We start from the raw sequence: 22,888 nt of genomic DNA on the forward strand, positions 1-22,888 counted from the left end.
CTTCCCTGCAGCTCCTTGGAGCCCCCCAGAAAGGAGATCCCCAGGTAGGAAGCTAGGGACCTAGCAGAGGTGCAGGATGTGGAAAGCCATGCTTGGAAGCCCCCCTGGGAATGAGCCAGCAGAAGAATGAGCGGGAAATTAAGGCAGCCGGGAGTTATTTTATTCTGACAGCTTCCATTTATCTCCCCAACTGTCCAAAAGCCTAGACACAGCATTGAGCTGAAGCCCTTCTAAGACAGATGGGGCAGACAGGGAGAGGGTAGGGGCATCTGCTTTCTGCAGGAGACAGGAGGGAGAGCGGGTGATGACCAGGGTGGGCGGCAGGCTGGAACCGGCTGGTGAGTGGAAACTTAGCTCCAAACCGCATGACAGACTGTGGCTTCTTGGAACCTTCTGCCTAGAAAGATGTAAGACTTGGGTGGAGAGACACTGAGATCTGGCCCAGTGGGAGGGGGCTCTTTAGAAGCAGGGACCCCCCCGCTTCTTTTGCTGTAAGATGGAGCTTCTCGAGAGATGAAGATGGCCAAAACAACCTCTGGAGGACAGAGCTTCTGAGACCAGGAGGAGCCCTGCTCTCCCGGGGCCGTGGGGAGATGCAGGCTGGGACATGGGAGGGTCACCTTGGGGGACATTGTTCTGCTTTGCTGGAGGTTGGGGCCAGTGTGGGGTGGTAATGGCCTCTGAAGGCTTGGGACTTCCAGTGCAAGGAGATGGAGGGCGTGATAAGGGTGAGGTGGGGGTTGTAGATGGGCTGATAAGCAGCAGCCAAGGAAAGGAGCACCTGGCGAGGAAATGCTCAGCCCATGAAGCAAATCCCGGAGGGGGTGGGGCGGGAGGGGCCGGCAGGAGGCTGGTCAGAGCCGCACACAGCAGGTGGCGGGGGGCTGGCCAGCCGGGCCTGGGCCTGGGCCTTGGGTCGGGGAGGAGGTCTCTGGGGCGCCACTCACTTGCCTTCTCTGCCCTTGGTGCCCTCACGATGGAAGGCGCAAGGGCAAGGAGCCCGAGAGGGGTGAGTGGTGCCCCTGTCCCATTAGAAACTCCTTGTCCCCTTAGAAACTCCTTCTCGGGGGTCTTCCCGTGAGTCCTTCCTTCTCCTCGCCGCTGGCTCTGCCCCATCACTCCTTCACCTGGGCGATGTTGGGCGCCATCCCCCATGACGCCTTTCTCTTCAGTCCAGTGTCCGCGCTCCGCGTCCAGGTCGCCAACAGCCTCTCCCCGGGCGCAGCGTCCACGAGAGCCCGGCCTGCGGGTCGTCTCTCCGGGTGCCCTCGCGGCCCGACGCCGGCAGTTCCCCAGGCCCTGGGCGCCTCGGCAGGAGCTGCCTCTCTGATCTGATAAGGAGGAAGCAGGCAGTCCCTGCATTTCCATGTTTCGAAGAGGCTCTCCGCCACGTGCCCCCAGCCGTCTGGGGAAAGGACTGGAAGACAGACTTTAAACTCGAAGGGGGATGACCGCTGGGTGGTGGAATTCATCGCCCCTTTCGTTTTTTGTGCTTTTCTGAATTCCACATGCTGGAACGAGGAGAAGGAATGCCCAGCGGCGTCCCGGTGTCACGCCAGGACTCCTGTCAGCACGGGGGTCGGGCAGGGGAGCGGTGAGGGGCTGGATGTGGTGGTGGTCAGCACGACCCGGTTCTCCCCACTCCATCCTGCCCCTGGAAGACACTCCCTCCCAGCACCCCGCCCCCTCCATACTCGGAGGGCTGAGATGGAGCCCAAGCTCCTCCTCCAAATCAGCCTGGAGGAGAGGAGCGATTTTTCCTCCCCCAAGCATCGTCTTGGAACGGCAGGTCAGCGAGTACAAGAGAGGGGTGAGCGGGGTCACCTGTCTGCCTGACCCCTTCCTCCTCCCTCACATCCACTGACCTTCTGTGCTACTCCCCAGTCACCTTGTTACCTGGCTTAGAGCCCCAGGAAGCAGAGGAGAGGCAGGTTGTTGCCTACAAGACGGCCTCTGGGTCACCCAGTCTGCCAGCATGGGTGAGGTCTGTGGGAGGGGATCTCCACATCTCACATCACTTCGATTCCAGGAAGACGCATGCCCGTGCCCTGCAGGGTGGGGTCCATCCCGGTGTGCCAAGCAGGGGCGCAGGGGTGGGGGAGCTGCTCCAAGACCTCTGCTTTCCTCCTGTCCCAGCACCAGAGCTGCGCCCGTGGCTGGTGTCTGCCCCTGGTTTTCCAGGGCAGGCCTGCACCGCCCCCAACCCCTGTGCCCGCTCCAGGAAGGATGGCAATTAGCCACAGCCCATTAGTGCCAACAGGTCTGTGCTCACTGGGTTCGCAGGCAGGGCAGGCTTCTGGGCATAGAGGCAGGGTTCTTTGGGACCCTGACCTCGGTGCCAAGCGTGCTTCTCCACAGGCTCCCCAGCAGGGAGTCCAGATAACGAACCTTGAATAATTTTGTCTCTGTGTCTTACAGTCCAGAAGGACATAAAATGAGAGAGAGTTTCAATCAGTCTCTCAGTACAGAGGCCAAAGCCTGGCGAACCGGAGAGTCGGGGGAGGATGAGGATGGAAACGTGGTTTCTATTTGGGTGCAGGAAACCCTGCCCTGTCTGTCCTGTCTGGGTCCCACACAGCATGGACCCTATGCTCACCTTTCACCTGTCTCCGCCACCCTTGTGCGTGACGGTGGGCCTGCATGTCATGTCCCGCCCAGGGCACCTTCCCACGAGAAAGGCTGCGTGGGGCAGGAGGAAGATGTGCGCATTTGGGTGGGGAGTTAATCTAGAGCCCTGCTCTGTCCCTTACTCCTGGGTGACCTTGAGTGGGGCGTCCTCTCCTTTGGGCACCCCAGCTTCTCATCTACGCAATGGTCATGCTAACACGATGCCGTCGCGTCTTAGGAGCTCTGTGGATCTACTGATGTGCTGGAAGCACAAGTCCTTCGTAGGTTCCTGAGCCACTTCGCTGATCTCCAGAGATGACCCTGTCGGGTGCTCCAAGGAGCCCCTTCTGTCCTTGCTGGCCCCCCTCTGCCCTCTTGCTTGGCCATAGAGCTCTCCAGGGAGCTGGAATGAGGGCCTGGCCCATGGCTGTGATGTCATAGAGCTCCTGAAGTCAGAGGAAGGGAAGAAAACGGTGCTGGGTGGGGGGAAGGGCTGGGAGAGGCCCAGGGAAGGAGGTGAGGTGTGGGAGCCTGCTGGGCACGGGGCACAGGGAGGCCAGAAGCAGTGGACGGGCAGGCCCATGACTTCCCTGGGTGCCCAGCTCTGCCGGGCAGCGTTCCTGACGGCCATCTTGCTACTGCTGAGGACGAAGGGGGTGAAACTTCAGAAGGGGGACTCAGACCCCGATGAGAGGAGTCAGAAAGAAAAAATACCCTCCATAGGTAGGTAGAGAAGCAGGGACAGGGTTGGGGCTCGGGATCGACCTCTTTGGAGGCAGGCCCCGGGTGACTTACTGGGTCAGGGTGAAATGTGACATGGGTGTGGGGCGTGGGAGAGATCCCAGGCCCTGTAGTGTGAGACTGTGGTGTGAAGGTGCCATGGAGAGGGGTCTGGGGCAGGGGTTCCTAGCCAGGGGCAGACTGGGGAGGGGGGCCTATCATCACCAAGCTGACACTGCAGGGGGCTTTCATGGGGAGAAGCAGAAGAGAGTCTGCACTTCTCCGGAAGAGGGTCTTCGGTTTTTATCATTCTCTATAGTGGTTCCTCGCCCCACTTGGTGTACTATGGTGGAGGAGGCAGTTGAGTGGAAATGGGGGGTTGTGCACTTGTGTGGGGGCCATGAACGGCAAATCAGAAGAGCCCTCAGATGGATCGTCACCTCTGTCACCAGCACCTCCAGCCGAGGACAAGTGTGGGGGTCATGGAACTGAACTTCCCCAGTTCTCTCTTCCCCCCTTTCCAGGTCAGGCCAAGGGCGGGTGGGTATGGTCAGGGTTGTGCCTTCTGCCCTTCCACTCTCCCTGTCCCAGACCAGGAGCAGGAGCCGGAGCCGGAGCAGAAGCAGGAGCAGGATCAGGAGCAGAAGCAGGAGCAGGATCAGGACCAGAAGCAGGAGCAGGATCAGGACCAGAAGCAGGATCAGGAGCAGAATCAGGAGCAGGATCAGGAGCAGAAGCAGGACGAGGAGCAGAAGCAGGAGCCGGAGACAGAGATGGAGCCGGAGACAGAGACAGAGCCAGAGCTGGAGCAGATTCAGGAGTCAGAGCAGAACCAGGAGCTGGAGCCGGAGCAGAATCAGGAGCAGGTGCTGGAGAAGGATCAGGAGCCAGAGCAGGAGCTGGAGAAGGATCAGGAGCCAGAGCAGGAGCCGGAGAAGAATCAGGAGCCAGAGCAGGAGCCGGAGAAGAATCAGGAGCCAGAGCAGGAGAGGGAGGAGGAGCAAGGGCAGGATCAGGATCAGGAGCAGGAGCCGGCGCAGGAGCCAGAGCAGGAGCAGGTACTGGAGCTGGCGCAGGAGCGGGAGCAGGAGCGGAAGCAGAAGCCGGAGCAACTGGAAGACAACTTCGTGGCCTCCTCTGTGGGCGAGCAGTGGGAGCAGGTGGACATGGCCCAGCAGGAGACATCCGAGACAGCAGCCGTCCGCCACCACCTGTTTGACCTGGCCTTCTGTTTTAATCTGGCCAGCATCATGGTTTTTTTATGAGGGACGTGGAAGCTGAGGTGGTGGCCTGGTTCCTGGACGAGGACCTGGATGTCTACCTCCGCTTCATGATCGCGTACTGACCCTCTCCCACGATTCCAGGCCTCCCCCTCCCGGGGAGCGCAGACCTAGCTTCCTGCGCCCACCTGGGCCCTTCCCTGCAGCCCACAGCCTCCTAGAAGGCCTGGTCCGGTCACGCAGTGGCCAGTCGCCTGCGCCTGGTGGCCTCCCCTGCTCTGAGCGTCCTCTCCCAGGTCAGAGAGACCAGCCCCTTGGCCTGCTCCCTCCTGGTCTCTCCTGGCTTTGTTCAGGACAGCAGATTAGAGGGAGGAGACAGTAACAATAAAAGTAATAGCAATAAAATCTCAGGACAATCGGGGGCAGCTTTCCGAGACGCAGCAAGAGCCCTTGCTAGCTCCTCTGTTTAACCGCCAGACCTTTGCCCCACTGACCTTTAGACCCACCGGCTCCTTCCTCTCCCGGCGTCCGGGGACTCTGGCTGTTCCTTTTCTGACTTCCAGGCACTGAACTCAGCAGCCAAGTGTAGTGAGACACAGGCAGAAGCCAAGTGCCAGCTTTTATTTTCAGAGCGGAGAGGGAAAGGAGGGCCACATCACCCCACTTCCCACACAGGCAGGCGGGCGCTGATGCTCTGTCCGGTCCTCTCTGGCGGCCGTCACCAGAGTTGGCAGTGGTCAGAGGGGTTCAAGGGGGTGCCCCGTGGGCAGCGGAAATGTCTGGCAAAGGCTGGGGTGTTGCTGAGGGGCCCGTGGACCCGAAGGGCGGGAGGGCTGTGGGTGTCCTGGGCAGCCTGGCTGCCCGGCGCCCGGCACATCACCTGGGGGGAGAGGCGCAGCGGGGTAAGGAGAAGCGTCCTGAGAGTGACCGGGGCCAGGGGCGAGGCAGGCTGGTGGCTGGGTGGTGCCGAGGGCCAGCAGACAAAGACGGGCGCGGGGAGGAATGTTCCAAGGGCCGTGCACAGAGGGAAGTGGATCTGCCTCGTGTAGACCATTGATCAGGGAGTGGATGTCTGGCACTGCGGGGCGGGGGGCGGGGGGCTGCAGTGCAGTCACACCATTTGTAAGTGACTCAGGAGCAGGGTCCCACTGGAAGATCTCTGTGAGGAGGCTCTTTGGAGAAACTAGGGGTGTATCTGTTGAGGGAGCACATGGTACTTAGGGGGGTTATGTCAAGTGGAGGCCACACCTGGGTGTGAGGCCTCTGACCAGGAATGTGGACTATAGACAGGCTGTGAAGCCTTGTTTGAAGGGGTGTGCATTCCCAGGAAAGAGATGAGAGTGGGCCAGTCACAGACTGGTTGGGGGGGGGGGCGTCATGGACTGGCTGATGCTGCAGGTGGCTTCTGTGCACGTGGGCACACTTGCCTGGGAAGAGGTTTTCATCCTTCTCTAGGGGCCTGTGGGAACAGAGTGTTTCTTCCAAAGAGGAGCTGAAGGTAGAAGGATTTGTAGTCATATGAAAGGACTGTCCCTAGGGGCAGAGGTGAGAGGGGGCAGTGGGGATGTCTGTGCAGAGAGCTGGGGGGTCCAGAGGAAGGTATGTCGGGGGGCAGAGATTCTTTGAGCATTACCAGAGGGTATTTATCTGACACGCAGCCGTGGCGCGAGGTTGCCTACCTGGGCATAGCTGTGGAAAAAGAGTTGCTGGGGACTGAGGTCCAGGTCCGGCAGGGTGGTCTCCCCACGGTGCCCAAGCAGTCTCTTGCTGTAGGCCTGAAGAGGGGAGTGGAGAGGGAGCTTGAGGATCCAGATTGGGGCCATCGCGAGTTTGAGCCCAGACAGACACCGCAAAGCAGACATGGCCTTTCTCCCAACGTCTGCCTGGACACACCGAGCCAGGAGAAAACGTACTTGTCAGAGGATCTAAGGATGTCCTAGGAAAGAGGGGTCTGGGGGTGGCAAGGAAACTCCACTGGAGGATATGAAGACCAGGAAGCCTGGCAACTATGTCTGAGGGATGGAGAAATGAGGGACAGGGAGTCTGGTCTGCTGGGAAAATCAGGTCCTGGCCCTGGGGTGAGCTACCTGCTGCGCGATGGCCAGCGCCCCCACATCCACCGCGTTCTCCAGGAAGGTGCGGGAGCCGCCGAGGGCTGCTCCGCCTGGCGATGGGAAGGCTGCATAGAGACGCTCCAGGCACAGCTGTGCCCCTCGTAGGGCCTGGGAGTCACAGGCCGGGCAGCCCCCTGGCAGCACTGTGGAAAACGGGGGTCAGGGAAGCAGAAGGTGATGCCTGGTGCAGGGTGAGGACAGGGGGTGCCCCTCTGCATTGGCTCCCAGAAGCGTGGCAGAGGTGCCAGGGCCACCTGCGCCCCAGAGCCCTCAAATAACCTCCATCCCCCATCTAGCTTCAGGGCCTCCACCCAGGTCCCCAAGGGCCCCTCTCCTGACGCCCACTGTTACCCACAGAGCTGGGTGAAGATGTGCAACAGCTCGTGGGCCATAATGCTGCCGGCAGTGCCGAAGTTCACAGCCCTAGAGAGACAAGGGCTTGTCTGACCCCCGGGCTCCATCAACTCCCCATCCGCAAGTCCCCATCCTTCCAGAAAATGTCCGTCGCCCTCGGGGATGCTGCCCCCCCCGACCAGAGCCCCATACCTGGGGTAGCTGGGGTGGAAGAACGGGGGCTGGAGGAGTCCAGCTGGGAACACCACCACGTGGTCAGCGGTGGAGTAGTAGGCGCTGGCCTCCCAGGGGGACACCTGCCAGCTGCGGGCAGAGCACGGGTGGCACATCAGCCCCTCATCCGGTCCACACCAGACACAGCAGCCCCTCCCAAGTCCTGTCACCGCGCCCCACTCCTGAACCCCGTGTTCCATCCCCCTGGCTCATACCTGTGGTGGGAAGGCTGCAGGAAGCGCCGGACATTTCTAGCTCGGAGGGATCGGGCGCAGCTCAGGACAGACTGCAGGAAGCTGGGTCCGAGTTGGATCTGGGAGGAGGCAGGGGTGACTCGGGAACACAGAGACAAAGCTGGATGCACACTAACCCCCCGGGGGGCATGCTGCTAGCCACCCAGGAAAGCCATGGCGCAGACACCAGCACACGCCGACACCACCCTCCCCATCAGCGCAGGCACACACACACACGCACACACACATACACACGCACGCGCACCCCCCCCCCCCCACACACACACACACACGCAGGCGAGTCCCAAGGGGGCAGGAGTGCCTGTGTGACCAAAAAGCTTCCCGTCTTCCGCCAGGAAGACCCTCTGAGCGGACATGTTCCCGGGCAGCCCCAGCACCAGGGCAAGGAAGGGGTGGCGGGCAGCCCAGGGCGCAGGCGGCTGTGGCGGGAGGAGAAGGGGAGCCCTGAGGAGGAGCGGCCAGGGGACCCACATCCGCATATTCCTGTCTGGCCAGCTCTGGCTTCAGGGCCCATTTGGGGGCTCCCATCTCCACCTGCAGGCGGGACACCTGGGGAGAGAGGCAAACCGTGGAAGGAGACTAGCCGAGTCTGGGGCGTTTCTCCTGCTCACCGCCCGGTCCCAGGCCTTTCTGTGGCCCCCAGGGGCGAGCGCGGAAGGGGTGCGCACCCTCTCTCTGCGCGCCTGAGCATCTTGGGCTCTCCCCCTGCCGGGCCATCTCTCCACCCAGTCCCCCCCCTTCCTTCCCCCTCCCCCCTGGCTGGCCCTTGGCCTCACCCTGTCCTGGGCATCTTCCCGGGTCTGCTCATCCATCCAGGGGAGCCTTCTGAGGCGCGTGATGAAAGCGTCCTTGATGGCAGCAAATAATTCCATGGCCTGTGGGTGGGAGGGTGCAGACAGAGGGCAGCAGGATCAGCCTCCGTCTTGGGCCCTGTCCAGGGGGCTTCTGGGAAGGGGTCTTGACCAGAGACCGGGAAAGATCTCAGAGAGAGAGAGAGAAAGTGGAAAGCGCTATTTCCCAGGTGACCAAAACCCTCCGGAAGGTCCAAAGATGCTTGGAGACAGAAAGGAGGCGCCATGGGGACACTGCTCCTCCCCCTGGGGGATCGCAGCCAGCGGGGGAGGCAGGAGGCCACTCGGCCAGAGGGAGCAGGGAGCATCTTCCCTTCTCTGCTCTCCTGCGCCCTGTGCTCACGCCTCAAGGCAAGCACGTCTCTCCATCTTCGTGGGAGCTTCAGCTTCCGACGAGCTGAGGTCTTCCGGGCTTTCTGTCCTGACTGTGCGGGCCCGTGCTCCCAGCCTCTACCCTCTGGTCTAAATGCGTTCAATGCAGGAACCTATGAAGAGGCTGAGTTCGAATGCAGACTCTGCCATGTGGCACCCGTGTGACTTTGGGCCAGTTCCTTAACCTCCCTGTGCCTCGGTGCTCGAAGCAGTTCACGCGCAGCGCGCACAGGAGCATCGGGTGCAGGGTAGGCACTCACAAAGTATTCGGTAGTTATTTATTTGCACTTTTTAAGATGGTATCACTCCATTCTCACATCGTTTCATGTGTTGTTAAAAATATCAGAGATAAACAGGGCGCAGCCTTGAAGGTCCCCGAGTTCAATTTTCTCATTTTATGGTTGAAGAAACACAAGACCAGGAGGGTTGGGAGACTTGGCCGCGATATTAATGTTATGCACAAGATGTGTCCTGAAGCCACTCTCCCTCCTCCCTCCGCCCCCCACCTCCTCTCCCTGCCCTCCTCCCTCATTTTCTCTCCCCCTCCCTCTGTCTCCCCCTTGCTCTCTCTTCTCTCTTCTCTCTCTCTCTCTGTCTTATTTCCTAACCACGTACACCATCAAGAAAGACAAAGCCAAGAGCAGGGGCGGAGGGAGTGGGTGGGGAGCATCTCACATACAGCACTTTGGGTGCTCGGGCTGAAGGCCTCACGGACAAACAAGGCCGCCAGCGTCGGCCTGAAGAAGGTTCCAGTCTTCTCCACACACTCCAGCCATCGAGGGCGGGTGGGCTACAAGATAAGGCTGGAGTCAGTGTCTCCCTCAGGGTTCTTTCTCTCTTTTCTCCTGCCTAATATTGTCTGGACCTTTTCTGAGCCTCTGAGGTGCATCTCACTTTGTTATCCTTGTGGGTGAGGCAGAAGGTGCTCTGTCCATTCTCTTCCTTGTGAGTCTGGCCTGGGCGAATCATCCAAGTTTACTGCCTTTGAATTGGAAGTGAGGCCTCTGGACAGCTGCCTGTGGGGAACTGCAAGGCCCTTGAGGGCTAGCGATGAACACCTCACCTCAGCAGGTGTGTTGGTCACCTGTCCTCATGCCCTCCCAGCTCTCTTAGCCCCTCTCCACCCCCTGCATCTAGTCCACTAAAGAGTCCCACTCTCCCAGCTTTGCTCACATGGAAATGGGAGTCATTTCTGAATGACTATTGCAGATTATATTGTAGGCTCTTGCGTTATCAGAGTGAAATGGAGTTTGAGAAGCCATATTTCGGCAGAAGAGGACACAAGAAAAGACTACACTATACAAATTCAGAGTGCTGAAAAACTTTAGTCAAATTAGAGATGAGAAAGTAGGTTAAGATGGTGGAGGTCTTCAAACGCAGAGGTGCAGAGACGGCTAGATAGACAGTGAAGAGGTCCCCGGCACCTGGGGAGTTTGTGTCAGCAGGAAGTAAAGAGGGAGGAGCTCAGGCTCTTTCAGGGCTGAAAGGTGGGCTTGGGTGGCTTTGAAGGCTGACCAAGGTGCAGAGATGACCCAGGACCCACCAAGACAAGTGTCCGAGGGGCTGGGGTCCGGAGTAGGAGAGCTGGCCCAAGGGAAAGTCAAGCTGGGATTTAAGAAAAACCCACTAAAATGCTAATTTGGGCTGAGTGGGATGAAGTCACAAGACTTCATTCCTGTAACTCATTTACTCCCCCAGGTTTCCTTGCTGGCCAGCGGGCCGCAGCACACTCACTGGCCCTGAGAGGGGAGAGGTTGATGGAAGCCAAGGCCTGTGTTACGTGTGGCTCTGGGAGGAGCCACCCATGAGCACTGGTGTCATTTTGCTTCAGGCCTGGTTCTTCACATCTGTGGGCTCTTGTTCTCTGACCAGGCCTCCGTGTAAACCACACTGTTTTTGGAGTTCTGGAAATGCAAATGCGAACTAGAAGGAAACCTGGGCCTGTGAGCCATGAGGGGTCAGTGAGGGCTCTGCGGCCACTTTCAGCATCTGACCCACCAGGCCCTGAGGAGCAGTTTGGCTGGGAACTGCCTTTCATCAGACTGGGGGTGGGGCTGCTGGAGGGGCTACAGCCTGGCAGCAGCAAACAGCAGCAGCCACGACCTTGGGAGTGTGGCTCTCCCACCCTGTCCACTCGGCCTGCTGGTCATTTTCTGCCCCCTTCTGCCAGTGCCTGCCCGGATCTCTGACAGCCTTCACCTGCTCCAGGCCTCACCCACAGTCTGGGCCACAACAGGCCCCAGCTCATCGCACACCCGTGCACAGTGTTGGGGTTCTTGGGGACACCTGGTACTGGGTCACACATTCCAGGAGCAGGAAAAGCAATTTGAGTATCTATAAATAAATGTACAATTCTGGGATGTGGATCGGCAGGTTGTATATTCACCTGCTGGGGGTTCTGAGTGTCTGAGATGACTTTCAAGACATGGAATGAGAGAGAACTGAAAAACAACCATTCCCAAAATACAAAGGATGGAAGAAATATCAAGTGCAAGATAACGAGGTTCGGTTGATTCATTTGCGGGCACAGAAAGAAATGTTGCTGATAAAGCCTTAGAACATGAATAAAAATATTTGAGAAATGATAGAATCAGGAAAAATTGCAAGAGTCTAGAGGGAGGGAAGCAAAAATTTGCCCAATTTTTATAGAGGTAGAGTAGATTTTAGAGATAAAAGGCCTGCCAGGAATCCTTAATGTTCATTTCTAAAGAAAGTTCTAGAATCAATGATTAAACTGAGCATTCTGGAATACTTGGAAAAGAATGCGTCACCATTAACGACCAGCCTAGGATCACTGCACAAATAAGGCCACTGCAATATAATTATCTCCACACCAGGATACACCACAGCCCGGGAGTCCCATGTTCAACAGGTCACATGGCTGAGAGAAGCGGTCCTGGTTCAGAGCCACAGGACATGAGAGGTGATGGCCTAGCTGGCTGCATCGCTCGGCCCCAGTCGGCTGCTGCCCTGGGGAAGACCAGCCCAGAGCTGCCAGAGCTGCAGACAGGCGCCCCAGAAGGCCAGGAATTTGTTACTAGCATGCCGTCTCCTAGTTTTTGAATGTTGGCAATTACATTTGTACCAAAGCCTTCAGGGCCAACATAACACAACTCCAGGCCAGATTTACCTCAAGGCCCATCACAACCCACCTTCGAACAGGGAATTCAGCTTTTACTAAATATGCATCATCAATTTCAACCCCTGTCCTTCAGTTACACCAGCTCTGAGACAAGGTGAGAGGAACACCAGCTCTCCTTCGTCCAGAGTCCCTTGGCAGGTCAGGGGAAATAATGCCTTGAAATTAACGCTAAAGGACAGGCCCACTCTGTGGGCAGCATCTTGATTTCAAGACAGCATTTGGTCAGACCACAAATTAAGCCCTTGTGAATTAGCTGGAGAATTCTACGGAATGGTTGTGCACGGGAGTGGATTCTCAGCTGACAGAACCACAGGAAATATAAAAGCCAGTGACTCCAGGTTAATACGAGCTTCCCCTGACTATCCTACTAAAAAGCATAACACCCTCCCCAGCTAGCACGTCCTCCCTTCCTCTCTGGTTTTATTTCTCCGTAACACTTATCACCTTCTTACTTAATTTAGCTAATTTGTTGTCTTTCTTCCTCCACTGGAAAATAAGGGATTTTTGTCTGTTTTCTTTACTGCCATTCCCCAAGTGCCAAGAAAAGGTCTGGCATCTAGTTAGCGCTCAATAAATAATTTGTTGCATAAATAAATGGAAGCATCTGGAGCTAGGTCTTCACACCTGACCAGATGCTCTCCCTCCCTGCCAGGGAGGGTAACGGTGTCTAGAGGAAGATGCATGAAACAGGGCAGCAAATGGCCCAAAGCAGAAAAGGAAGGGGAATATCATGGATGACTGAAACAAGGGCTAAGATTACCTGAGCAAATTTAGATGCTGAGCTACATAGAAATAGTTCACATTTAACAGGCAGAAATGGGAAATCCTGCTTTTGCTTCTCACATCTCAGCTGCTCAGATTGTATCAGAGAAAGAGCTGGCTCAACAGCCATTTTCATTGACTGTGTATTCAAAAAAAATCAACAAAATATGGTCATCTAGTGAGACCTCGCCGTTCTTCTAATTAGGAGACTCTAAATTAGAACTCATTCTGAAAAAATGTGGTTAGAAATCTGTCATGAATGACCACTGGATAGGACCAGAAATTTTTGGTCAAATCAGGTCAAAGCTTTGGGGGTGTCTGTGACTTCACATTCCCTCTCAATCCACACATTTTTCAGGAACTCCTGTTGCTGATCTTCAAAATACATTCTTTCAAAACATTTCAAACAGACACATCCTTCTACGGACTCTCCCCGCCTCCCACCCACCATGTCATGCAGAAAAAGTCAAAGACCTTAGACACCCGCCAGCCTGGCAGGCCCCTCCTTCGCTCTCTGATTTAGCCCCGAGTATTCTGCTCAAGCTCTCAGTTGACTTGCGCTGGCCTTCCTGCTGACTGTCAGACACGTAGGCGTGCTCCAGTTGCTCCTCCAGCAGCAACAGCTGGCAGAGCCTTGCAGGTAAGCCTAGCAATCTTTTCTCAGCCAGAGCCCCCACAAAGATCCTTCATATTGAACCACATTTTTGCCAACCACCTCCAAGCCTATTCCCAATGAAATGCCCTCCCCCACTTCTTTTTTTTTGCCACAAAGCACCACCTCTCTCTAAACTACCTCCATCGCATCACCTGCACAAGAGGTCCCACTAGTCATGCAAAACCTCCCTGACCCTCCCCTCTTGGGAATTCCAAGAGCATCTGTTGTTTCAGCCAGAGTTTTGGAGCGAACACAGCTATACCCGTTAGTATGCAGCTGTTTTTAAGCTACAAGGGCAGAGTTGAGTAGTTGCAACACAGACCAAATGGACCACAAACTCAAAAATATTTACTATCTTGACCTTTATAGAAAGAATTTGCCAATCATTTTCTGTCCCACCCACTTCTTTCTCAATCCTGCACAGAATGTGGTTCAAAACACGACTTCATGAACTAGACAGATTTGCTTTGGAGTCTGTTTCTTCACTTATGGGTTGCGTGGCCTTGCAAGAGTGACTGATCCTTTCTGAGGACCTCAAACTGGTTCTGGCAGGATTAAATACAATCTAAGGGTGACATGCGGTCACCACTTGGTGTGGATCAGCTCTCATGACCCTGTGTCATACCTAGTACTACTATAGTTTCAGAGAGGTGAGGTGGTGCCCACCATCCCCTGCCCCACACCAAGCAAAACACAACTATTTGTTGGTAGAACTTGACTCAACTTTTAGTCTACTCTATAGCCTAGTGGACATATCACTTATCTCTCTACAAAGACTACATGTAAGTATATAAAGGATGGCAACTTTAGCAATTGATAAGGCTCCGAAAGTTCTGCAAGGGTGAGTCCCACGCTGGCACTCCCAGACTCTCCTAGGAATGCCACCAGCCCATGCTTCGGGGATTCACAGGAAGATGTTTGCTGCCAGGGATATTGTAGTAATCTCAACCAAGAGGAGTTAGGCTCCAGTCTGCTTCACCTGAGACAAGCGGAAGGCTGGGTAGAACCCTCCTTGGGTTGCCCATGTAAGTGAGAACCCAGCAGGGTCATGCTCTTTTTTTCGTTGTTGTTTTTTAGCATAGTGATGACGCACGCAGACCCTCCAGCCAGAGCTGACTCTTAGGTCTACCAGCTCACTAGCTCCGTCACCTTCAGCAAGCTCCGTGATGTTTGTGCCTCTATTTCCCTCCTGATAAGCAGGGCCAAAATGGTGCACCAGCCTCATGGAGTTGCTGGGATGATTGAGTCAGTATACGCAGCTAAAGGACTCAGAAAAATGTCTAGAACATCCTAAGCTCCCGATAAGCAATAACTACGTTCCTTTCTTGCACAGATGTTGTCCTCGCTGAATTCCACACATATTTCAGGCTATCCAAACACCACAAGGCAGAGAAATGGGCCATGAATTACTGAGGGCCAAAAAAAATAGGGCTTCTGAAAACAAAATTGACACCTCCCCTGAGGTTGAGGCATGTCTCATGTTCTAGAAGCTTCTCCGTTTGGGGACGTGTCCGACCTACGTTTTCAAAGCTCTTGGTTAGAGGAGTATCTCCTCATCTGAGGTCACACAGGGGACTCTGGTGAGGGTGTGCGGTAGCTACACAGCCCCCTCCTTAGCCATATCAGGCTTTGTACCACGAAGCCCGCATTGTGGCCCGACAGGTCCCTCTGGGTGTCAGAGATGAACTCTTTCGATGCACATTTGAACATCAAGCACTGAAATCACCAGAGGGAAGGTCACAGCTTGCCTTGTCTGTCTCTCATCCCAGTGAGTCCTGAGCTTTAGGTCCAGGCACTCAAATCACGGAGCTCAGGACAACTAAGCATCTCCTATGAGGGTTGTGACAATGAAAAAGCAGTTCTTGATAATTCAACTTTCATATTTAAATTTTAGTACTTGGCAAAAGACCATGAAGCAGCCAGGAGGTGTGTGCCTCAGAGTCTCGGTTACCAAGGATACCTTCCACGCCTGACCTGCCTGCTCCCACAGTGGGTCCAGACACTGCAGGGCATCCACCCCATAACTTCTGGGGAGAGGCCGACATTTATCCCTCAAAAATGGCAGATGCTCTTCTGTTCCACAGTCTGAGACAATCCCTCCCTTCCCCTCCTCACCACAGGCGGTCGTTCTGTCAGCTCCAGCAGTTTCTTGTTTAACAATCTGCGTGCCTCCTGAAATTGACTGTCCAGGGCTGGAGAAAGGGTCCCCACCAGCCCCAAGATCATGTGGCTCTGCAGGAGGTCCCTGTGGAGAGAAGAGATGCACACATGGAACCGAGGGCTCTGGGGGGACCCCCCCCCAAAAAAGCCTCCCCTTACAGAATTCACTTTCTGTATTTAGAGGAAATAAGGGGAACCATTCAAGAAGAGCTTTTCCTGGTGTGGGCTGGAGATGACTGAAGAAGGAACTAGAAGGAAAAGGGAGACTTTTAAGTTGCAGAGAGGATCTGGTAGATGAAGACAAGACTTAGAGTAAAGAACATGGATTTTCCACATCCACCAGCAAAAAGTCTCAGATGTCTCTTGCAAGCACAACAAAATTGGGCTCTGGGACATCTCCGCCCTGCTGGTAGCTCACGCCAGCTGGTTTCTACCCTCACGTAAGCCTGTTCTCACCGCGGGAAAACTTGAATGTCCTGCCCTGTTACAGTGAAGAAGGGCCTGCAGCTCATGCCCCTGGAGGAAGCCACTGTCTTCAGGGGTAGCCACGCGGGTCCAGGGATGACAGCCTCACACAGGCCCCTCCTCAAGTCTGCCCCTTCCTCTACATCCTTAGAAATTCCTTCTCACAAGGACCCCAGAATCCTCTCACCGAGGCTGAGGAATGGCCGCATCCCCAGCATCACCTCGTCTGTCCACTCATCTCCTGCCCCGGTCCTCCCACCCACACCCCTCAACTGCCACCATGACATAAATGACTGGCTGTCCCAGTGATGGACTTTCCAGCATTTTCTATACTTCAGAAGCCCTTTGCAGGTGGGGTCTCCTCCTCCCAGCAAGCCCTGTGTCTTGTGGGACATCCATTTCCCTTATTTCATGTGTGGGCTCCCTATCGTGGCTCCCCAGCCTCGCAGGCTTCCTCTCAGGCTCCCTCCACCCCCTCTTGGTGACCCCCATGCCCCCACAAGTCCCTGGATCTGTCCCTCTGCCTGGGAGGCCCTCACCAGCGCTCCTCTTCCAGTCTCCTTTGTCTGTGACACCTCTGGGTCCTCAGACCCTCATTCCTTTGCCCTCACTTTTCCCCAACCCCACCTGGGGCAAACCTGTTGTTCAACATGTGTTCCTCCACCAGCTGCGACATGTTCTTCAAATACTCCAGGTCGTGGACCATGAGGGGCTGGGAGGGGCGCAGGAGCATAGGTGCAAATGTTGCTTGCAAACAGGACAGCCAGTCAATGGCAGGCGCCATTTCCTTAGAGGAGGGAACAGAGACTGAGGGGGGAGGAGGCGAGGGGATGGGCTTCCCTCCCTCCTGGTTTGGGGGTGACTGGGAGGAGGGACAGAGGCAGAAAAGCTAGGGATAGAAAGGAATGAAAGGCATGAGGAGAAAGCAGACAAGGAGATCGAGAAAGGCTGGGAGACCCTCATGTCCACCGCCGCCAGTCCCCGGTTCAAGGCACCTGCAGTTGGTCCACAGTGACCATCTGGAAGAGCTTCCCCTGTGCCCGCCGCTGCTCCAGGGGCCTCAGAAACTGGGACAGCCGTGAGGTAATGGAGACGGACGAGTAGGCATAATTTTGTACCTTGACTTGGTCTCCTCCCAGCAAGGTGCCCAGAAGCGTCAAGTAGTTCAGGTACTCCCGAACGATCTAGAGGAAGGGCAGCCTCAGCCACAGGCACCAGCGTCCCCTGCCTTTCTCCCTGTTCACAGGCCAGGGCCTTTGGCCACAGCGCCATCTTACCTGGGCATAGATCTTCTGTTCCTGATCTTGCTTGCGGGGAATGTCAAACTCTGGCTGGTCTATCTGGACACAAGAGAGACTGGAGAGACGTGGGGACCGTGGAGGAAGGAGAGGATGGTGGGGGGAGATGGAGACTGTGTCGTGGCCAGTGCCTCAGGACATGGCGTGAGAGAGCATGAAGAAGTGCAGAGAAGGGGTGGGGCTGGGGTGAAAGGCCTTGGGGGGCATCCACCATGGAAATGAAGAGCGTGTGGGTATATCAACCAGTTTGGGGGTGCTCAGCCAGAGAAGCACAAGAACCTGGTCCCGAAGGGGACCACTGCCTGCGCTGGGCCAGGGGCAGGGAGGGAGACATCCACCTCAGGTCTCAGGTGCAAAGTTCAAGAGGAACCAAAAAGTCAGCTATCAAGATAAACAACATGTCGATACTTTTAAAACCCAAAATCCACAATGTGCTTTGAATCCATTTTGAAAAAAACAAAGTGATAGATGTTTTCCCGAAAGTCTAGAGTTTTGACCTATTTGTGGGAATTTTTTTCACCCAAAAATCCACAATAAACAAAACTTTGGTATTTCGTTCACTATGGAGCTTTGCGTTGACTTTTCCTCTGTTTGCAGTAGCCGTTACGATGCTGGTGACGGCCGACTTCGGGCATTCCGTCTCGACGCCGGGCGCGTCTCTCATTCCCTCACCTCGTCCTGCCGTGATTCACCCCTGAAGATCTCCTCCTCCACTTCCCTCTCCCTTTCTCGCCCTTGATGTCGCACTCACACCCTCACCTACCATCTCGAAAAGACTTTTGCTCGACTCCTCTGTCACTTTTGTCCAAACATCAAAGAACTTTATAAAGCCGAGTCTTTTATGCCCGTTTCCACTCCCCTAACTCCCGCCTCGACTCTGTACAACCTGAGTCATTCCCACCAGCTTCCCGTGGCTCTAGGTCCCCAACTGCGTCTCCTCATTCCTGATTTGTGACGACCCCTGGCTCCTGAGACTCCCCACCCGCCAGTCGGTGACTCACCTCTTGGGGCTGACACACCCTCCACCTTTGCCCCCACTGGGGTGCAGCCTCCTCGACTGCCATCCCCTCCACCTAGTCTCCCCTTCAGTGTCTCCAGTCCAAGGATGATGGTGACCACGATCCTCCCCTTCACACCAAACCAAAACCATGGTGTCATCTCCCCATTCCCTTTATTTCTATCCAGCCACCAGGCCCTCTGGAATCTCCACGGGCCACCTCCATTAGGAACGCCCAATTCAAGCCTGGCCTTTCAATTTCTGCCATAATTTCAGTTCAGAATCTCTTCACCTCCTCCAGGTTGGCCACTAAGCTTCATGCGTGGCCAACACATTTGAAAGACCTCCATGGCTCAGTCAAGAGCCTCTTCCTGGTTTCTTAGGCAGGGACTGTCTGGCTCAATCTCATGACTTCAACTTTATTTTTACCTTTCTGAGCTCCCCACTCTACCCCTAAATCCTCCCTTCAACAAACCACCTCCTACCTGACCCACGGAGGAGTCACGCCATTCCAGACTCTCCCCTTAGCTCGGGGTTTCCCCACAGCCCCGTTAACATTTTTCAGCTTTAGGAATCAACCAGGCATCCAGGCCCAGCTCACCGTCTCCCCTCCCTGGATCTCCCCTGAACCACTTTCGGCCTGATGAACACCCAAAGGCCACACCAGTTCAACTCCTGAACTCCTGGGACTCATTCTTGTATAGCTACCCTCTCATAACTTGGTGGGGCTTTGAGAATGCATCACATTGCTTCCCACAACACTGAGGTCTCCCAAGGCTTAACATACTCACTCCACAAACACCCAGTGTTTGTGGGCCTCTGCAGGCCTCGCCCCATGCTACGTCAGAGTAAGAAAGTTGAATGAGGTGTGGTCCCGTTCTGAAGAGGCTCAAGGCCTCTGGCCATGTTAAATGAAAGGGGTGGATGGAGGGGTTCACCTCACTCACAGGTTGTCAGCGAAGATGTCTTGGATTAGATAATCCGACCCCAAATGAAAAGGAGGTAAGAGTTTATCGGGGTGGGGGGGGTGCGGGGGCTGGATGGTAGCGTTGCAGGCAGAGGAAGTGCGTCTGCAAGGAACTGAGAAACGGTCTTAGAGTTACAGGTACAGGAGCCTGGCCTGGGGCTTTGCAGGAAGGAGGGTTTCGGCAGGGGTCAAGGCCTAAGAAGTGTGCAGGGGTCAGCCCTCATGCGATGCTTTGCTAAGGATGAGGAACCAGGTCCTGATGACCTGGTGATCCACCTGGAGGCCTTTAAACAGAGACAATAGAGATTAGCTCTGGTCTAAAAAGGGCCCTCCGGCAAAAATGAAAAGTAAACAAGAGGAGGCAATCCTGGAGATCAGGGGCTACTGAAGAGTGGCGGGAGTAATCCAGAGGAGAGGAAGGCCCTGCCACTCCCTTCCCTGATCTCATCTAGTGTCTCTGGCTCTCTCTCCCATCAGTCCCTTGCCCCAAAGACAGGCCTCCCAAACTCGCCCTATCTTCCCAACCCGCAGCCTTCCCCTAGCTGATGGCAGGCTGGAGGCCCAGGGAGGCGTGGGTCTCCCCATGTTGTCACCGGTGCATGCCTCACCTGGATGACAGGCGTGTGTGGAGGAGCAGGATGTGGTTGCAGGTAGGCCTTGAAGAATGGGAAGTGATCATACTGACTCATCAGAAGACTCAGAATTCGATTGAAGTCTGAGGAGGTCCAGTTCCTGGAGAGCTGCCAGCCTCCCAGCTGGGAAGGAGAGGGCAAGGGCTGAGACGGCTGTGCAGTCGGCCTCTTCCTCAGGCAGCTGCTGCTCCCTGACTTCCCTTGGTCCTGCAGGGCCCCACCTCCAGCCCTCTGTCTCCAGCCTCGCCCAAGGTCCTGACACATGCCCAAGACATTGCCCTTCCCATCTCCCTCCTAGAGACCGGGGATGCCTGGGGAAGAGAGGCATCCTCTAGGAACAAAATGGCAGCCTCCACTGGCCCTGTGGGTTATGAATCCAGAAAGGTTGTGGCCCCGGGTCTCACCTCCTCAATAACTTGTCTGAGGGGACCAGCCCCTGCAGCCTCGATAGCAGCCATGTCCATGCAGGAGCTGTAGAACTGGAAGGCTTTCTCCTCCCCAGAGCCTGGGGGCCAGGAGCGCGGGGCCTCTGGAAAGGAAGCACAGAGCATGGAAGCGCAAGCAGGGAAGGGAGAGGTGGGTTAACAAGGGGAGACTCCTGGGGAAATGGAGGGAGGGAAGGGAAGGGGCGAGGAACGTGTGCAAGATGGGGGGCACCGCCTGGGCAGAACAGGACCAACCCACAGAAGAATAACAGCAGCGAGGGGAGCATGGCGAGCAATGTGACCAAGGCACTAGAGGGGAAGGCAGGAAAGACCGGGGTTACAGGACGCGGAGAAAGGCCAGTGGCAAGAAATGACAGTGGGGGGAGATGAACTGAAGAAAACAGAAAAGGTCAGGAAGCCAGGGAACGTGCTTGCGGGCTTGGAAGGGCTGGAGGAAGGAAAACCTGTAAGGAGAAGGCTAGCCCAGAGGTGAGCCAGAGGAGGCTCCCGAGCCCAGCCTCTCACTCTTTGAATTCGGGAACAAACACACGCGTGACACTCCCCCAGACGCACTCGTGTGAGTCGCGCGCCAGCTCTCCCTGGCCTCCCCGGCAGCTCTTCATTCCATCATGGCTAACAGAAGCTCTGCCTCTCTAGGCCATAACTGAAAGCACAGCCCCTCCCGCTCCCCCATCCAACGCAGGAGGGGAGGGAGACGTGCCTGTCTCCCGAGTCCCGGCCGCCGTGGACAACATCCCCCGGTTCCCTGGCCCTGGAGTGTGGAACTATCGGTCTCATTTCTGGGTGCTCCCACCATCCTCAGCTCCTCTCCCAGAGCTTTCTGGCCCTCTGGGGTTCTTCTCCACAGCAGCCAGGGACAGGACTCTTCCTCACCTGCAGGCCTCTGACCCTGGCTGGCTTCTTCCAGCACGCCTGTTCTGCCCGCACACTCATGCCCTCGCTGCCCAGCCCACCTCCCGATCTGGGGTCCCACGGTCATCTCAGCCATCAGCCCCATTATCCTGCTCCTCCAGTTGGGCGAGGCCCAGGGCCTCCGGGAGGACGGGAGAAGGTGCGGGTGTGTGGGCCCTGACGGAGTCGAGGACAGCACGACGCAGCTGGCAGGCTGAAGAGAGTGGTGGGGAGAAGCGAAGGGCAGAAGGCAGCGGCTGGCAGGGAAGACACCAGTCATCTGACAGAAGCAGGAAGCCCCGGGGAGAGAACAGAGACGATGGAACTCGGTAGAAGAGAGGAGGGAGAGGACCACGGCGAGAGATGGGAGGAGAGGGTGGGAATCAGGCAACACAGAGAGGGAGCAGGGCCCGGCAAAGGCTGTGGAGGGCGCGTCAAGGGGAGAGGGGTCGAGAACCGGCCCAGGCGTTCCCCAAGAGCCACTGAGGGGAGCGCAGAGGGCTTCCCGCCCCCCAGGTGTGGGGCAGGGCGGCAGTTCCCGGCTCCCAGGGCCCTTACCCAGGATTCTCCGCAGTCGCCTTTTGTTGTCCTCTGTCAGAGCCTGCAAAGCACTGCTGCCCCCTTTGGCCTTCCCACAGGCGAAGCTGAAGAAGTCGGAGCAGGGGGCCACGCTGGTGTTCCCAGAGGCCAGATACCCGGCCAGGAGATCCCAGCAGGCGGGCGTCTCACAAAGGCCTGTGGGGAGCAAGAGACAGGGCGCCCCCGGGGGCGGGGCGAGGAAGGCCTACGGGGGTCTGCTGGAGGCCCCCGGGCCGTGGAGGTGCAGGGAGCGGGCTTCAGTGGGAAGGGAGAGGCTGGGAGGGCCGGGATGCGTGGCCAGCAAGTCAGCGAGGATGGCGGCCCAGGACTGGGGGAGGCGGGCGGGGCGGGGAGTTTCCAGGGTCTTGCTTACGAGGACCACAGCCGCGGAAGAGGTAGACCAAGAGCACAGAGGAGCCGAAGAGCAGGCCACAGAGCAGAGCGGCCAAGAGCAGCCGCCTGACCAGCGACCCCCATCCTCGTCCTCGCCATCCAGGGGGCGGCCCCTCCTCTGGAGATCTCTGCTCGGGAGTCAGGATATGGAAACAAAGGATGGGGAGGGGGAAGGGGGGAGAATCAATAAGGAGTCCTGAGGGCCCCCCTGCACAGAGACCATTCTCCTCCTTCCCCTTCGCCCCAGGCCTGTTTGGACCCCTGGGAGTGAGTCGGCTGCGGCCTGTCTTGGGTGAGGGCCAAGCAGGAGGTGAGGGGCGGGTGTCGGTGAGAGCTGGAAGGGATGACTTGCCACAGCGCAGGCCAAGGAGGTCACTTACCTCCTGGCTCCAGAGAGCCCCCATTCCACCGGCCAGGCTCTTCCCCACTCACAGCCACCCTCCTGACCCAAGAAAGAGGGAGGGGGGAGAGAGAAGCTGCTTCAGGAAGGGGAGGTTAAAGAGAGTCATGTCGGGCCCCTTGGACACCTCTCGCTGCCCGCGAGCCCCGTCAGGTTTGCCCAGACGGGTTTCAGAATGAGCCAATTCCCTGTTCCCTGCCTTCCCTCCTACCGAAATCACCCCCTCCTGTTCCTACTCCCCAGCCTCCTACTCCCGCCTCTCTGGTGGGGGATGGCATTTGCACACAGCAGCCACCCCACCCCACGCTACCCTGCCCTGGGCATCTCACCCCAAAGGGTTTCCTCCAGGGGACTTGCCGTCTCTCCGACTGTCAGGCTGTTCTCTCTGGCTCCTGG

The 22,888-nt window shown here is 56.7% G+C and overlaps 2 protein-coding genes across 2 annotated transcripts; one reads left to right on the forward strand and one right to left on the reverse strand.

Annotated features, from left to right (window-relative positions):
- Positions 1 to 3,077: 3,077 nt before the first annotated feature.
- On the forward strand, positions 3,078 to 4,982 carry LLCFC1 (LLLL and CFNLAS motif containing 1). Its single transcript, XM_054692743.1, has 2 exons — positions 3,078 to 3,330; positions 3,919 to 4,982. Exons 1-2 carry the CDS (start codon positions 3,189 to 3,191, stop codon positions 4,590 to 4,592), a joined length of 816 nt encoding a protein of 271 aa, XP_054548718.1. The 5' UTR covers positions 3,078 to 3,188; the 3' UTR covers positions 4,593 to 4,982.
- A 62-nt stretch (positions 4,983 to 5,044) lies between these two features.
- Positions 5,045 to 22,496, reverse strand: KEL (Kell metallo-endopeptidase (Kell blood group)). Its single transcript, XM_037518621.2, has 18 exons — positions 22,473 to 22,496; positions 22,073 to 22,220; positions 21,679 to 21,855; positions 20,188 to 20,312; positions 19,760 to 19,906; positions 17,167 to 17,229; positions 16,885 to 17,073; positions 16,528 to 16,676; positions 15,380 to 15,509; positions 9,385 to 9,495; positions 8,259 to 8,357; positions 7,954 to 8,031; positions 7,444 to 7,541; positions 7,208 to 7,318; positions 7,017 to 7,084; positions 6,635 to 6,804; positions 6,227 to 6,322; positions 5,045 to 5,427 (listed from the first exon to the last, which is right to left on the reverse strand). Exons 1-18 carry the CDS (start codon positions 22,494 to 22,496, stop codon positions 5,266 to 5,268), a joined length of 2,145 nt encoding a protein of 714 aa, XP_037374518.1. The 3' UTR covers positions 5,045 to 5,265.
- Positions 22,497 to 22,888: the final 392 nt, after the last annotated feature.

The sequence above is a fragment of the Talpa occidentalis genome, unplaced genomic scaffold (assembly GCF_014898055.3).
Source record: "Talpa occidentalis isolate TD23 unplaced genomic scaffold, MPIMG_talOcc4v2.1, whole genome shotgun sequence".
NCBI classification, from domain to species: domain Eukaryota; kingdom Metazoa; phylum Chordata; class Mammalia; order Eulipotyphla; family Talpidae; genus Talpa; species Talpa occidentalis.

What these genes read in the sequence shown, in the direction of transcription:
- KEL (XM_037518621.2), bottom strand. Translation starts at nt 22,496, where the DNA reads ATGGGGGCTCTCTGGAGCCAGGAG. An exon ending in TGACAGAACGACCGCCTGTG is followed by an intron (nt 9,496 to 15,379) that starts GTGAGGAGGGGA and finishes CTTATCTTGTAG; the next exon opens with CCCACCCGCCCTCGATGGCT. An exon ending in GCCCGAGCACCCAAAGTGCT is followed by an intron (nt 8,358 to 9,384) that starts GTATGTGAGATG and finishes TCCCACCCACAG; the next exon opens with GCCATGGAATTATTTGCTGC.
- LLCFC1 (XM_054692743.1), top strand. Translation starts at nt 3,189, where the DNA reads ATGACTTCCCTGGGTGCCCAGCTCTGCCGGGCAGCGTTCCTGACGGCC. An exon ending in AGAAAAAATACCCTCCATAG is followed by an intron (nt 3,331 to 3,918) that starts GTAGGTAGAGAA and finishes TCCCTGTCCCAG; the next exon opens with ACCAGGAGCAGGAGCCGGAG.